The following is a 14,266-nucleotide window of genomic DNA, read 5'->3' on the forward strand; positions in this document are numbered from 1 at the left end:
AAGTTCCTGTGTTGTGCCCAAGACAACCATATACAGGAACTAGCAGATTTGGGCACTTGATGAATTTGTAAGTTGCACCCATTTTCATGCTTGTGTTGTTCTGCCTGAGGATTCATCATAAGGTGTCTTTCAATAGGTGGAGATGGATATTTTTTTTAATGTATTACTTGAAATGGGAAAAGAAAAGCAGCAAATCAGAGTATGGAAATAAAACTTTTAAAGGCCAGGGGCAGCACATGGCTTCCTTTCTCAGTGAGTGACAGCCTGCAATTGATTGCCATTATGAAGCATTTGGGACAAAGCAAGATTGAAAACCAAAATAAAAATACATTTCTCCTCACTAAGGAGCTGCAGGCGGTGTGTGCTGACAGTGCTAGCAAGTCGACTGCAGCATCCTCTCTCTCTCTCTCTCTCTCTCTCTCTCCGTGTATCTGATGCTCTCTCCCTCTCCCTCTCTCTCACTCTCTCAACGCCCTTGCATGCACAATCTCTCTTTGTCCCTGCAGCAGTACAGACGGCCGCAAAGCCAAGGGCATCTCCCGATCCTGCAAATAAGCCCTGCAAAACCATGGCATCAAAGAAGCAGCTGGCAGACAGACACTGGCAGCTCGTCAGATGGTGAGTTGCCTTGTGGAAATTGTAGGTGTCACTGAGACCAACTTCCAAACCCTGGCAGTTCACCCTGCCTAATGTGTGAATATCTGAAGGGGTCAAATCAATCTTCTAGGGCTCAATTCATGTACCTGACTTTGTTTAACCAAGTTGTGAGATTAGGTTTGTGTGGTTTTGAATTGTTCTGTCTTTGTTGTTGTGTCTTTGAATGTTTGTATGCATTCTGGAATATATGAGTGTGTAAGAGGGACTATGAGCACCTGTGGATGGCGTGAGTGTTGGAGTGGAGTTGGTTTTGACAGAAATCCAGTAGCAAGACTTTTTGCTCACAACATTCATTAGGTTTATTTTTAATGAGAACAGAATTAGGATACAGTTAAAAATAAAATTAACATTAAGTTAAGTCAACTCATATATAATGCTAAACAATTGTATTATATGAGATTGTCATGCTGATGTATACATTTCTATCTGTCTTTGCTTTTGTGGACCATTCTGGTCAGAGCAATAGCTGTTTGCTTTAAAAAGCTTGTTGTGGTGATGAGCACTCTAGAAAGCACTACATAAAATGAAGACTAATTAACTGATAGCATGCATCTGTCTTCATACTTAGGATCTAGTGCTCAGTAGTTATATTTGAGTGTAGAAGTTAAATAACTTATTGTACCCTAATAGTGTCCTATCCTAAAGCCATTGTGAAGTTTTTGAGTGGCTTAGCTTTTTTAATGGTGCAGCTCATAAAAGTGGAGTCAGTAGATGTTCTGCTGCTGGTATGCAGCTGCCGCTTACCTGGCTTTCTGAGGAAGCAAAACTGAAGTGAACTTGTGCATATACGCCAGCCACATGTTTGTATGTTGTGCAATTAAAATAGACAAGCAATGTGGGAAAAGCACAGGAGTGTTTGCTTTTGGTGCTGGCAAAATTGGGCGGAGATTAGGTGTGCTTGACAGCATTTAGAAAGCCTTGCATCTTTCATCAAGAGGAATTACTAGGATGACCTTGATAGCTATTTTATGCTTAGCACTATTGAAGTTGTCTTTCTCCCTTAGGCTTCAAAAGTTGATAAACAGAAGCAAGGTCCTTACTGGCTTTAGTGGTTAAATAAATTTAATATATCAACAAAATTCACTGTTTTCACCATTAATATATGCTTCTGTTATATAACATTGCATCACAGGCTAAGAGGCAAAATGCATAATGATTAAAACTGGAATAGTAATATCCATCCATCCATCCATCCATCCATCCATCCATCCATCCATCCATCCATCCATCCATCCATCCATCCATCCATCCATCCATCCATCCATCCATTCATTCTCTTAGTTGAATGTAGGGCCCTATGGGAAACTATATATAATGAAAACATGCCCTGTAGAATCAAACATCTTATAAATATTTTCCTCTGGCATGAATTGATTTTTACATAAAGAAGACTGGATCAGGATTTAATACAAAATACCATTTTCATTTGATTAATTATGGCAAAACCTTTGAAGTTTAATAATTAATGATCTAATATTCCTGGACCTTTCTTCAATGATGTAACTTGGGATCATATACCATAACTTCTCACTGTGGCATTCCAGCGAACTTGTGTCCTGGTGGCATTGTTACGCACAGATCATATGCATGGATCGAAGCCCTTTCTACTGCCTTTCTGGTGACTATTATGGTCTTCATCATGTACACATTTGTAATGCCTTGGAGACTATGGGAAATGCATGGTGTTTACCCACCAAACTTCTACACCACAATTTAGATGGGCTTGCACCCTGATTCTTGCATCTGTATGTGTCACTGATATTCCAGGTCCATATATCTGTTCCTCTTGTTCTTGTTTGTCTCCTCTATGTGGCTTTTTCTCAAATGACTACCTACCTGCCCAGAATATGTGTGATCACTGCCTGCTAGAACCAAGTAGGCATTTTCTTATGCTTTTGAAGGCACATAATGCACAAAGCCTTCCCTACTAAAACAGCAGATATAAGAACCAAATGCAGAAATGTTTTTAGCAAAAGGGTAGCTCTTCCTTCCTTTGCAACTCTATATTTCAGTGCAAACAAAAGACTACAAAGTTACTTGTAAGGTCCTGAGCTAAACTGAGTTCTTTCTGTAGCCTATACCACCAAATTATATTTAAGACCAATACTCAGTTTTCTTTTCTGAATTTCATATAAGAAGTAAGTAATCAGGTGAGATGACGTATCTATTGCCTTTAGTGAGACTTAAATTCATCTCCTTTGGGATAGTTTTAAATAATGGGTCAAGAACAAGCACATGAACTTAATAGACTAAATGTTGCCCTCTCATTAGTCAAACATTTTATGTTCTAAAGCCTTAACTGTTGGCAAGTGCTTTTGGGATTTATTAGCATGAAAGATACAGGTATCAAGTGGCCCCAGGCAGTCACTGAACTAGCTATATCCCTCTATTTATATTAGTCCTCAACATAGCTGTCCATAAATAGATGTGCACAAATACAGTAAGTGTGGAGTTCTCTCTTGTCTTTAAAGCTCTTGTTCTGTGCCAATGACACAATTCAACATGAGGATGAAGAAAAGCCTTGCTTAAAAATGAGTATTAAAATCAGTGGTATTTTTGGTATGAAAATTCTGGTGGGTCCACAGAAACCTAAATGCTGTGTCAAAGAACAGAGCTATCCTGAGAAGTTGTGCAGATTGTGTGAATGTATGTGTATGTGTGTGTTTGTAGAAGAGAGTGAGAAAGATAATCAAATACTTAAAGAACAAAACTTACAAAATCTGTTCCTCTGCTTAAATCCATTGACCTTGATAGGTGGCCACTGCTCATGTTGGAGAGGATTCTGGCTTGGATCCGTTCGGCTCATGGAGATGGTGTTGCCTTTGACTCCAAGTGAGTGGTGTGAGGTGAAGCCAGAGATTGCCTGAGAGAATAAGAGAGGGATATGTTGTTTCATGATATATTAGGCTACCATCACCAATGACACTTAAATGTCAAATGAATAATGGAATTAAAGAAATCACACAAAATTAAAATCTATCAACATATTACTTTGTCATATAGTACATGTACCAAATCATAGTACCAAAAAACATCTCGAAATCAAAATCAAATACTCAGTAAAAAACAGGAATGTAAATGAATATTCATAAACATCCAATTTTTGATCACATACAAAGTGCTAAATATTATTAAACATAAGTAATCGACAGGACTCATAATAGTGATAACAAGTACTCCAAAACAAGAAGATATAAAAGTTCATGCATGCTTTAAATTGAGTCACAAAAAATCAACTAATGGGTCGCTTAAAAGGTCCATCAAGCCCCAAGACCAAACTAAACAGTTCATGTTGCACATGTGCACACATTTTAAATGAATGCTAAGAATATTGCAGGATACAAGGGCCTGTTCAAGCAACCCAGAAAAGAAGCTATTGGCACCAGGCACGAAGAAAATGTACATAGTCCAAAAAGAAATAGTTTTTTTGACAAAGATATTGCAGTATTTTTCAACCAGTTTGCCATGGCACAGTGGTGCGCCGTGAGAGCCATGGAAATAATAGTGTAGTACAGTAGTTCTGAACCGGAGAGCGACAACCTCCTCTGATGGTTGAGACCTGCCAGAGGAGACAGGTCTACCTGGAGAAGCCAGCATAAAAGTAGCTCCGCAGTCGCTATGTTGCAGACACAGCACTTAGAGCACTTAAGATACGTATCCAGGCTGCTAGAGTCCATCTGCCCTGGGTATGTGGTCACCAGCAAGCCTCACACCATGGGTGGATAGTGGACTTACGAGTTGCCTCTAAGGCAGAAAGGGGCAGGCAAAGGGATGAAGCAGCTGGGAGATGGCACCAAAGTACTTACTAAGTGTTGTGTCTGTGAACGCTGTTTTAATTACCAGGGCCTCCAGTAGTCCCACCCATTTGGACAATTGAGCACATTTATGAGATATAATGAGTTTGAGGTCAGTAAAATACTGGTGTACCTTGGGATGTTTTTGGCTACAGTGTGTGCCACCACAGAAAAAAAGGCTGGGAAACACTGAGATATTGTATTGAACATATCATAAAAAATTGGAAAAATTTGACTATGATGACTAAATTGAGTTTGCTATAAACATTGTAACAATACATTAAATTACTGGGAAGAGTTTACTAATTATTTGATTACTGCAAAACAATGCCATCTGCTGAGAGGGGCCAAGGGGAAAGTTAATGAATTACTTTTCCTAAAGGCAGGAACACCACCATTTCACACAGTGCATCCTGGAAAATAGCAATATCTCTCTCACATTAGCTGGGTGCCACAGGACAAATCATTCTTTCTCCAAAGAGGCTATAGAGCCCATGGCAAAGAAGCCACCAAACAAAGCAAGCTGAAGAAGACAAAGGAAACAACATGAAAAGGAATGAAAGGCCACATGTTCAAATGAGTATGCTCTCTATCACAACATCAAAGATAATTTTTAAATCAAATACTCATTAAAATGATGAGAATTAAGAGCCTGGGGTAACTTTAACAGCTTTGTCTGTGCCAAGGTAAATTAAAGCAGCTTATACTGTAGCTAATAAACAGACAACAAAACTATTGCTAATGTTTATCTCATAAGGTGTAAAGCAAATCAATATTAGTTGGGCTGGGAAATCTACTAGTTTTAATAAGCTTTTCAATTCAAACTTTCTAAGTCACAGTTGTGCATTAGCGCAACTGAGGGTGCTGACAGCCTGCTGAATGTGACACGATGTGAGAGTCACAAGCAGACAAAACAGCTTTGTAAAGAAAGACTTGTACTAAAGACATTTCCTATTGGGAAAACTAAAAACCTCCAAACAAACCTAGAAGTGGTGATTCTCTGAGTTATTTCTTTGGTTTCTCTTGTATTTCTTTTGTTGTTACATTTAAACAATCACCCTGTTTCTATAATCTCTGTTTTCATCAATGAATAGTATCATTTTTTTTCTTTAAAATGAATAGGATCTATATGCTAAAACCCTAATCTACAGAGAAAGGCAAGGAATATCATTTTAGAAGAGTTATCAATAGTCTCATTAATTTGCTAGCATTTCCAAAAGCAAAGCTGATAGTTATTTAAATAATAAACTTCACCCTCCCACTTACCTATATTGTCGGACTACTTTGACTTTGACTTAGTCTTGCATCATTGTATCAAGAGCCCGAGCACCAGCTGTAACAAACTGAATGGCCTGTCTCACAGGCTGAAGACTTTGACTTTGATAAACATAACTGCTAATGGTGCCTGCTAAAGTTTTCAGCACCAGTTCATTAGACAACTTCTCCACTGATTTTTATATAATAGCTGTGTATGTGCTTTAGCTCTCCTTGCAAGTTACAAGGGCTGTTTAATATGTTTATTACCCAAAAAGAAGAAAGTAGATGGAGTAGTTAGGATGTCACAGACAACTGCAATAAGGAATTTATTGTGATGCGACCCCACCATCCAGAACTCTGACTAGCAGATCATATTGCCAATTATCTGTTCTTACATTCCTTTTGTTTACCCATTCCACATTTCTGCTGTTCTTGTAACAGACATAACAAGAAGTAAGAGGTAGAGGTACCCTAGAGGTTACCCCTGCTAGAGGTAACTAACCTTTTTCTGTGTCTGATCACAGTGTGAGGAGAGCTGTGATGTGCATGAACACTGGAAAAGCTGCAGGCCCCTATGCTATAAATGGTTGTGAACTTCTGTGCTATCTAGTGTGGAAATAATCACAAGGAGAAATATGAAGGTTTGGAAAAGGCAAAAATGAAACAATATTATAACATTTACAAAAGCGAGTTCATAGCAGAACTGGAGTGCATTGACCAAGATGATCTTTATATACAGGAAGTTGACAGGAAGGGGTGTGTCTCTGGAGTGAAGTCAGGAGGGCTGGAACCAGAAGTGAGGTCAGGACAGTCAGGTGGAATTTCCCTCTGCAAGTCTACAGAGGAGGAAAGAGAGAATGCAATAGTGGACAACACCACTCCCTGGTTCAGCGTATCATTATACTTATTTAAGCCCATTGGCTGTCACCTATGTGCGTGTGTGTGTGACACTGGCTAGCTCCTGTGTTTACCGCCATATTTAACACACCTCTGTCCCCTTCTGTAGCCCATACTTGCTTTAAAAAGGTCCACCATTGTCCTTGTCCCCAAGAACACCTTCTCATACAGTCTAAATGACTCCTGACCTTGTAGCTCTCACCTCAGTAGTTATAAAGTTCTTTGAACATCTGATTAAGGACCACATCTGCTCCTGCCTTCCCAAAGACATGTTTCCATTTCAATTTGCATACAGGGCAAACAAATTCACAGATGATGCCATTTCTAAGTTATTACTCTCTGCTGTTTTTCACTTGGCCACTGCTAAAAAATGCCCCCACCATACTAGCAACAAAATGAGAGAATCTGGGTCTTAGCTCTATCCTAGGCACATGAATGCTGGACTTTTTTTACCCAGATCCCAAGCAGTCAGGGTGGTAAAATACACCTCCAGTTCCATTACCTTAAACATCGGCACCCCCCAGGGTTGTGTTCTTAGTCATGTGCTGTATTCACTATATATACATGACTCCATAGCCAGGTACAGATCAAACATTATTGTAAAATTTGCTGACACCACAGCTGCTAAAAATGAAAAGCCCTATCTAGATGAACTGGCTGGCCTGTCACTACGGTTTCAGGAAAACAATCTGTCCATCAACATAAGGAAAACAAAACAGTTCTTAGTGTATTTCAGCAGTTGGAACGAGAAGCAAAGAACTAAGTGCACAGTTCTTTTGCAGTGAAGAGGGTTGAGTGTTTCAGGTATGTTTCAGATGAGAATCAACATCAGGAGTGACACAGACATTCTGGTGAGAAAGACAAGGCACCACCTTTATCATCTCAGTCAAGTAAAGAACTTCAGAGTGTCAAAAAGAGTCCTGAAGTCTTAGAACCATTCCTCCATTGAAAGCATGCTGGCAGGATGCATCACTACCTGGTATGGAAATGGCTCAAATAAGGACCATATAGTGTTACAGAGTGTTGTGCGTATCACTACCATCCTTACAACACCAATATATAAAAATGTGCATTACCAAGATATCCAGGAACATAAAGGACACCGCTCACCTTTTCTATGGCCAGTTTAAATGGTTAAGATCTGGCAAGAGCTTGCATTGCCTCAAATCAAGAACAGTAAGACAGAGAAAGAACTTTATTTCCCAGGCAATAAAAATAACAAATGGTCATCTTGTCAGGCATTCCTCAAAATGGTTAAAATAGTCAATCTTTTATTTAAATGTAACTATTTTTATTATTTAATAATTATTTAACAATTATTATACATCTAATGTGCATATGTGCTACACAATTACAATTACTTAAGTATTTTTAATCTGCACCTTTTAATATTTAATATTTATATTTAAAGTATACTTTTTATTTTTATTGCACAGTACATGCTGCTCACTGAGCTGCATTTCACTGTATACCCCTATGTGTGTATATGTAACAAATAAAATCTAAATCTAATCTGATCTAAATCTGAGTACTTAAAAAATTAGAGCTGAGCCTTGTCAATTTTTTATGATCAGTATTATATTGTGTTAGAAATATTAACAATCATTCAATGAAATCATGAAGAAGAGGACACAAAATCTTTCTGCTAATAGTTGCTGTTACTCAGATTTGAACATTGCCACATTGTGACCCATGTCAGGAAGACGCCAGGTGAAGAGCCATTGTTTTTCAAGCATTTTTCCTCATCATTTTCGTTCTGATGAGTCATTTTGTATCAGTGTGCCTCTGAATTTGTTGAAGCTCATTGATTAAAGTAGGGCAAAGATGGACTCTTTTTATGGCTAGTGTATCCCTGCCTGCCAAGAGGTAAGCACAATTTAATTTGCCATCTAAATAAGGCTGGGATCATCCAAAACAATTATTATAAAAATGATGCCATGGAATGTTAGTGCTATTCTTCCATCCATTTTACATAGCCACTGTTTAAGGCAGAGCCTCAAGGATGTCACAGCTGATTTTAAAAGGGGCTTTAAGCACATCAGAGGAGTAGCTTAACATAAGAACTGAATAAAACACAGCTTTTCAGGCTGTCAGAACTATTTTACTACCCTGGGTCACACTTGAAGATACATAATAATTGCTTTAATGTGCCGTCACCACTTTGTCTTTTAGTTAGAACACAGATGTTGTTGGTGACCCCTGTTGTTTAAGAGAAACATACTTGTGGTGTGTTATGGTATGTTAAGGAATTATAATCTGCTCAGATCCATACTATTTCTTGGGATGAAACAACAACACAGTGGTTAGCACTGATATTTATAAGTTCCAGGGTCCTGTTATTGATTCTTTACCCTGAGAGTGTGTGAGATTTGAACGGTCTCTCTGTGTCCATTTGAGTCTCGCTGTGTCCATGTAGTCCAGTTTCCTCTTGCTATACAAAGACGTGCATGCTTGGCTACTTTGTGACTAGCCCAGTGTGACTTAAAGTGGATGTGTGTGATGGACTGGCGTCCTATTAGCAGATCATTGTTAAACTCAGCCTGAATTTGCTGAGAAAAGATCCAGCTTTCCTCTGCCCTGTACTTGTTAAACCGGGTTTTAAAAAATGGATTGACTGTGAAATTATTTCTCCCTTTATCATATTTATCCCTCACAAATAGACTGTCTTATTGAGTTTAATTTCTTTCTTATGTAAATCTCAAGCATTATTTGATGCATCTTGTAATGCTGTATTCTCCATTAACTAGTTTGTAATAGTGCCCACTAGAAATGACACTATATAAAATAAAAATAGATTGAATGAATTATTGAAGGGAAACTCTTGGAAGTGGATGTCATCTGAGTGGTTAAGCATCTTACATATAATCCATTTTTTGTTCTTACAGGTATAGTTAGAAACTTACGATCTCTATTAAAAGCATTTTTGGAAACATTTAAAGTCCACTCTGCTATAACTTACTGAAACCATTTGTGGCTTCTTTATGCTTCTACTATTTTTTGTCCATTTTTTTCAATTCCTAAATGTTACTTTTGCATTTTAATTTATTTCTGAGTATTTCATTAATTCCAGTGTAATATTGTTTTCTTTAGGTCAGGTGTTTGGACCTTTCTTGATATTTTGATGTGATGCAGCACACAGCTTTGTTGTCTATGTCAATGTGTTATCATGATTTATATGAATCTTTACATATTTCCTTTCATCCCAGATATCATACCAAAAGCTTTCTATTTTATGACCTTGGCACCCTATACTTTCTAAATGGTAAGCAATGTCACTTCTTAAGCATGTGTACCCATGTACAGTAAGTGCAAAAAAATGAACTACTACCTACGTAATACATACTTATTTACTTACTCCGTGCTTGCCTAGTTGTCTTCACCATCATTTGCCAGACTTTCATTTGCCACAAATTCCCAAATTCCTAATGCACAGCATATCCTTCCTCCAAGTCAATTTTTGTTTAGGTCATGTTCAGACACAAAAATTAAAAAAAATGGTCAAATGGAAACCATAATTCTGGTAACTGAGGGCCAAGACTATCTTAAACTACTGCTTCTTCGTGGCCCTCATCCATCGGTACACTTCTCATATCCCAACATGCCAAATTTCAGAATTTGTCAGCCTAATGCACCCTGATTTGGTGGTTACCTATTGCTAGCTTCCTTCCATCATTTAGGGCATGTGATTTATAATACTTTAGCAAGTTCCCATGGCTTTGTGGATCCTGTGTCTGACCTCCTAGAATATCAGCCTTCTTGCAGATGCCATCAATAAAAACAAAGTTGAGATGGACTGTATGAAGAACTTCCTTAATTTATGAATGTTAAGAGGCAACAGGCAGGGTAGTATGGTGGTTTAATGGCAGGCAGGGCAACATTGTGATTTAATGGATAGGGCTTCTTCCTTGTAGTAGTTTCCATGTTCAGTCTATCTGTGTGGGTTTATCTACCACATACCCTGAGATGTGCATTTTATGTTAATTGGTAATTCTGAGTTGTGAGTCTCCTCAGGGTTGTTTTATGCCTTTGCTTAGTGTTGCTGGGATATGCTTAGCCCCTTGCAACCCTGAATTGAATTAACTGGATGACCCATGCAACTCTGAATCGGATTAACTGGATTGTAGAATGTATGTTTGTTAAAGGCAAATCTTATTTTATATTGCACCTTTCATAGTCCAGCATGAATCAAGCAAAAGTACATTGCATGATTATTATTAGACCACATTCTTAGCATTTCACTTTATGGTTTCAGGCACCTCAGCTTAACCAAAGGACCCTGTGATGACCACTGTTGAGTAAGTGCCCTTAAAAGGAAGGGCCATTTGGGTATGTGTAACAGGGTACTGGCAGGGATATGTGTGAGGTCTGCTTATCTCAAAGTTCATTGGGCGCAATTGAATTTCAACACGCAAACTAAAATAATCATGCTATTTCTCATGTCTCTGTTTAAATGATATGTTAGCCCCTAAGTCAGGAGTGCCAGACTCAAATTGTGGATGGCAGGAGAGCCTGCAGGTTTTCATTCAATCCACTTTTGTAATTACTAACCAAGTACTGATGCAAACTTTGCAGCTAATATAACAACTGTTTCTGTTGTAGAAGAATAAAACCACTAACAAGCCATAGAATTAAATAACAAGTTTCATTAACAGCAAGACTTCTTGCTTCAAATAGCAAAAATGGCAGCCGTCCAGGAAACTTAGTTTGAGAACCCTGAGTTAGCTCGCAATCTGCTGGGTTATTTTCCATCTTCTTATTGTTTTACTTCTGGCTAAAGGAAAGAGAAGCAATCAATGATTCTGAATCGTAAAACACAAGTCACAAGTTTGGTCCATTAGCAACAGTAATTGGTTACTAATTAAGAAAGTGGCTGGTAAGAAAACCTGCAGCCTTTCAAGACTTGACTTACACACCCTACTGTAACTGAAACTTTACAAAAATCAAGCAGACACCTTGCTTTAGGTGATCCATTCTTTCTGAGTGCAGTTTTCCAGTGTGATGATGTGGATTTATGCTTTTAATTCACTCCCTTTAAAATCGCTGCCATCACTTGTTTATTTAAAGGACCATGCCAGAATATAGGAAGGGCACACACACTTGTGCTCTCTGCTACATATTCTTTTGTCAAACACACATGCAAATGTTTTATCTTGTATGTGATCATCTGTATTTTTAATTGACAAAATAATAACACAGCCAGTTCTCAAAGAAAGTACTGTTGTATCGTTCAAGTTAACTGTTTTTCACAGAATGTTAACCATGAAAGACCTCATATAAAACATACAAAACAGCCATTAATTCCTTAAACAGGTAAGTAATGTTCATAGATGCAGTGCCTCACTTTCGTGACATTCTCAGGGCAAAAGGAGGAGAATTCAGGATGATTTTCAATTTGCATTCATCCAGCAGCTCTACAGGCGTGTGACTTTCCTATATGTGTTGTTAGAGGTCACTCATACTGCAGCACTCTGCTGAAAAGTCATTTGTGCCAACGTCACTGTTCTTTCCACTAATTGGTTTTGCATGCTAGCAATCCTATAATTCATGGAAGAATTACCAAATGGGCTATAAGAGAAGTCGTTATGTTGCACACGGCCTTCTTTGTTTTGTTAATATTGCTGTTCAGCATTTGCATTATTCCCTCCTGAAGCAAACCAACAGTCACAATCTCGGAGTTACCTGTGGCATCACAAGCAGCTCCCCTCCATGCACTGAACTGTCTTCAAGCACTTTTCATCTTTGTGTTTCCTGCTCAGTTCAAGTCTCATCCTAGGTGTGTTGGTGAGGCTCTGCTGATCATAATGTTCACATTAAACCTGAAAACCCTCTCATTTTATTCTACCATTTGTGCTTTTCATTCTTTTGCAGCAACGTTTTGTACCAACAGTTGCTATCATCTAATTTCTGTTTGTTATGGTATATTTTATTTTGCACTTTAAAATATAAACATGACCAGATTTTCTCAGAGATCTGAAGCTTTGCATTCAAATCATGAGCTGGAAAGTTTCAGTTTGGAGTTTTCACGTTCTTCCAATTTCCACATGGGTTTTTTCTACAGTTCTTGTTTTTCCTCCATCTTCCCACAAATTTGCAGATTAGGTAGAAGGCTAATGCTATATCTGCCCTTCATAAGATGATATGCCCTGCAATTAATTGGTTGTGCTGTATTGGAATTGGTAGATTCAGAAAATTAACAAATAAAGGTTTGATGGCATTCATGAATGGTGATTTGAAATTCAAGATCCTTGAAATGATGACATTACAGAGGTCTGTAGTTAAAATGACCAGATTTTCATAGTTCCAAAACAGGACACAACTTATTAATCAAGGGATCAAATATGGGTCTATAAAGGGTTGAAATTTTGTGTGAGTTGCTGGTTATATATTAAATCTCAGAGTTTTGTCCGTACTGAGAGATTGTGTTGGATCTATGTTTGTAGCAACTGTGGTAGTTGGAAGAACTGTAGGCCCACAAAACAGAAAATATTGGGGTGTCAACCCAGTCATCTCCATATAATAAATGTGAGTCCAACAAAACACACGCTCAATAGCACTAAATAAACAAAAGCAGGAACGTTTCTCGTGGCCATCAATAAAAGTCACAGCAGGGAGGAGCTCCATTCTGTGGTGCGTTCTTGTAATGAGTGACACCTCCTTCCAGGAACCATGAGAAACTGGAAGGGGTGGAGTCAGTTGCCCTTACTGGGGAATCTTCTTGGTACTGTGGGGAAGAAGCAGAGGATAAAGTTAGCACCAGCGCCTCCTCTCGACCTGGGATGCAAGAGACCGGAGGATGATCCATAGTCGTGTATGCGTGATACAACAATATACCTTTATTAAATGGTTAGCCTGTTAAAAGGGGGCTTTGTTAACTATTCCAGTTGTAAAAAATGGGACTGTTCTTCTGAGATGTGCTGTCAGCCTATCTATAGTTTTCTTGTTTCAAACAAGATCAACTTTTGCTGCATTTGACTAAAACTCTGAACTTGCAATTTCCACTTCCGATTCAGAAAATGTAAAGAAATCACACCCCAAACTCTTAATTACTACTCACAAACTCAAATGTGGTCTCTCAAATCTGAGTTTGCCTGACTTCACATTATGATGTCAACTGTTTCTGGCTGAGGTCCTTTCCAAAAATTTGGCCACAAAGTGTCTGTAGTACCCATTTATTTGCAGCGTGGGGATACCTTTGGAGGAGAGACTCTAATTCAAGGCTTGGCTCTGCTTCATTGGTAGTCCGGGCTGAATCCTATTGAGATTGGTTTACGGCCAGTCCTGATCCAGTTGAATGGCCATACTGTATCATTGACTCCTTGTCCACCCACTGCTCATGGGCTCCTTGATATAGTGGCATTGCACCACGATGTGTCCCTGGTCCCTGCATTTGTGACAATGTAGGGACAGGGGAGACTGCTGTCATCTTTGTGTGCTTGGCATCTGCTTCCTTAGTGTTGATTCTGGTTTCAGGGGTTGCACCACTCTAAGTTGCCTCTTTTCTTCTGGGTTCACGGCTTGTAGGGCAGCCCTGTGGCTCTTGAGGGTCACAATCAGCCTCTCCATTGTTGTCTAGGATTGCTGTCTCACAGGGTGGGCCAAATAATTAGGGAATTGAAGGCCACCATCTTGATCATATGTTGCAACTTTTTAATGTGGTATAG

The 14,266-nt window shown here is 38.7% G+C and overlaps 1 protein-coding gene across 2 annotated transcripts in view; it reads left to right on the top strand.

The window, feature by feature from the left end:
* Positions 1–502: 502 nt before the first annotated feature.
* rap1gap2a (RAP1 GTPase activating protein 2a) overlaps positions 503–14,266 on the top strand; it is a 451,901-nt gene continuing 438,137 nt past the window's right edge. For both annotated transcript variants that reach the window (XM_028806691.2, XM_028806692.2), the window contains exon 1: positions 503–618. In XM_028806691.2, coding sequence (XP_028662524.1) covers positions 569–618 — 50 coding nt within the window. In that variant the 5' untranslated portion in view covers positions 503–568. The remainder of the gene's footprint in view (positions 619–14,266) is intronic.

The sequence above is a fragment of the Erpetoichthys calabaricus genome, chromosome 8 (genome assembly GCF_900747795.2).
Source record: "Erpetoichthys calabaricus chromosome 8, fErpCal1.3, whole genome shotgun sequence".
Lineage (NCBI taxonomy): Eukaryota > Metazoa > Chordata > Cladistia > Polypteriformes > Polypteridae > Erpetoichthys > Erpetoichthys calabaricus.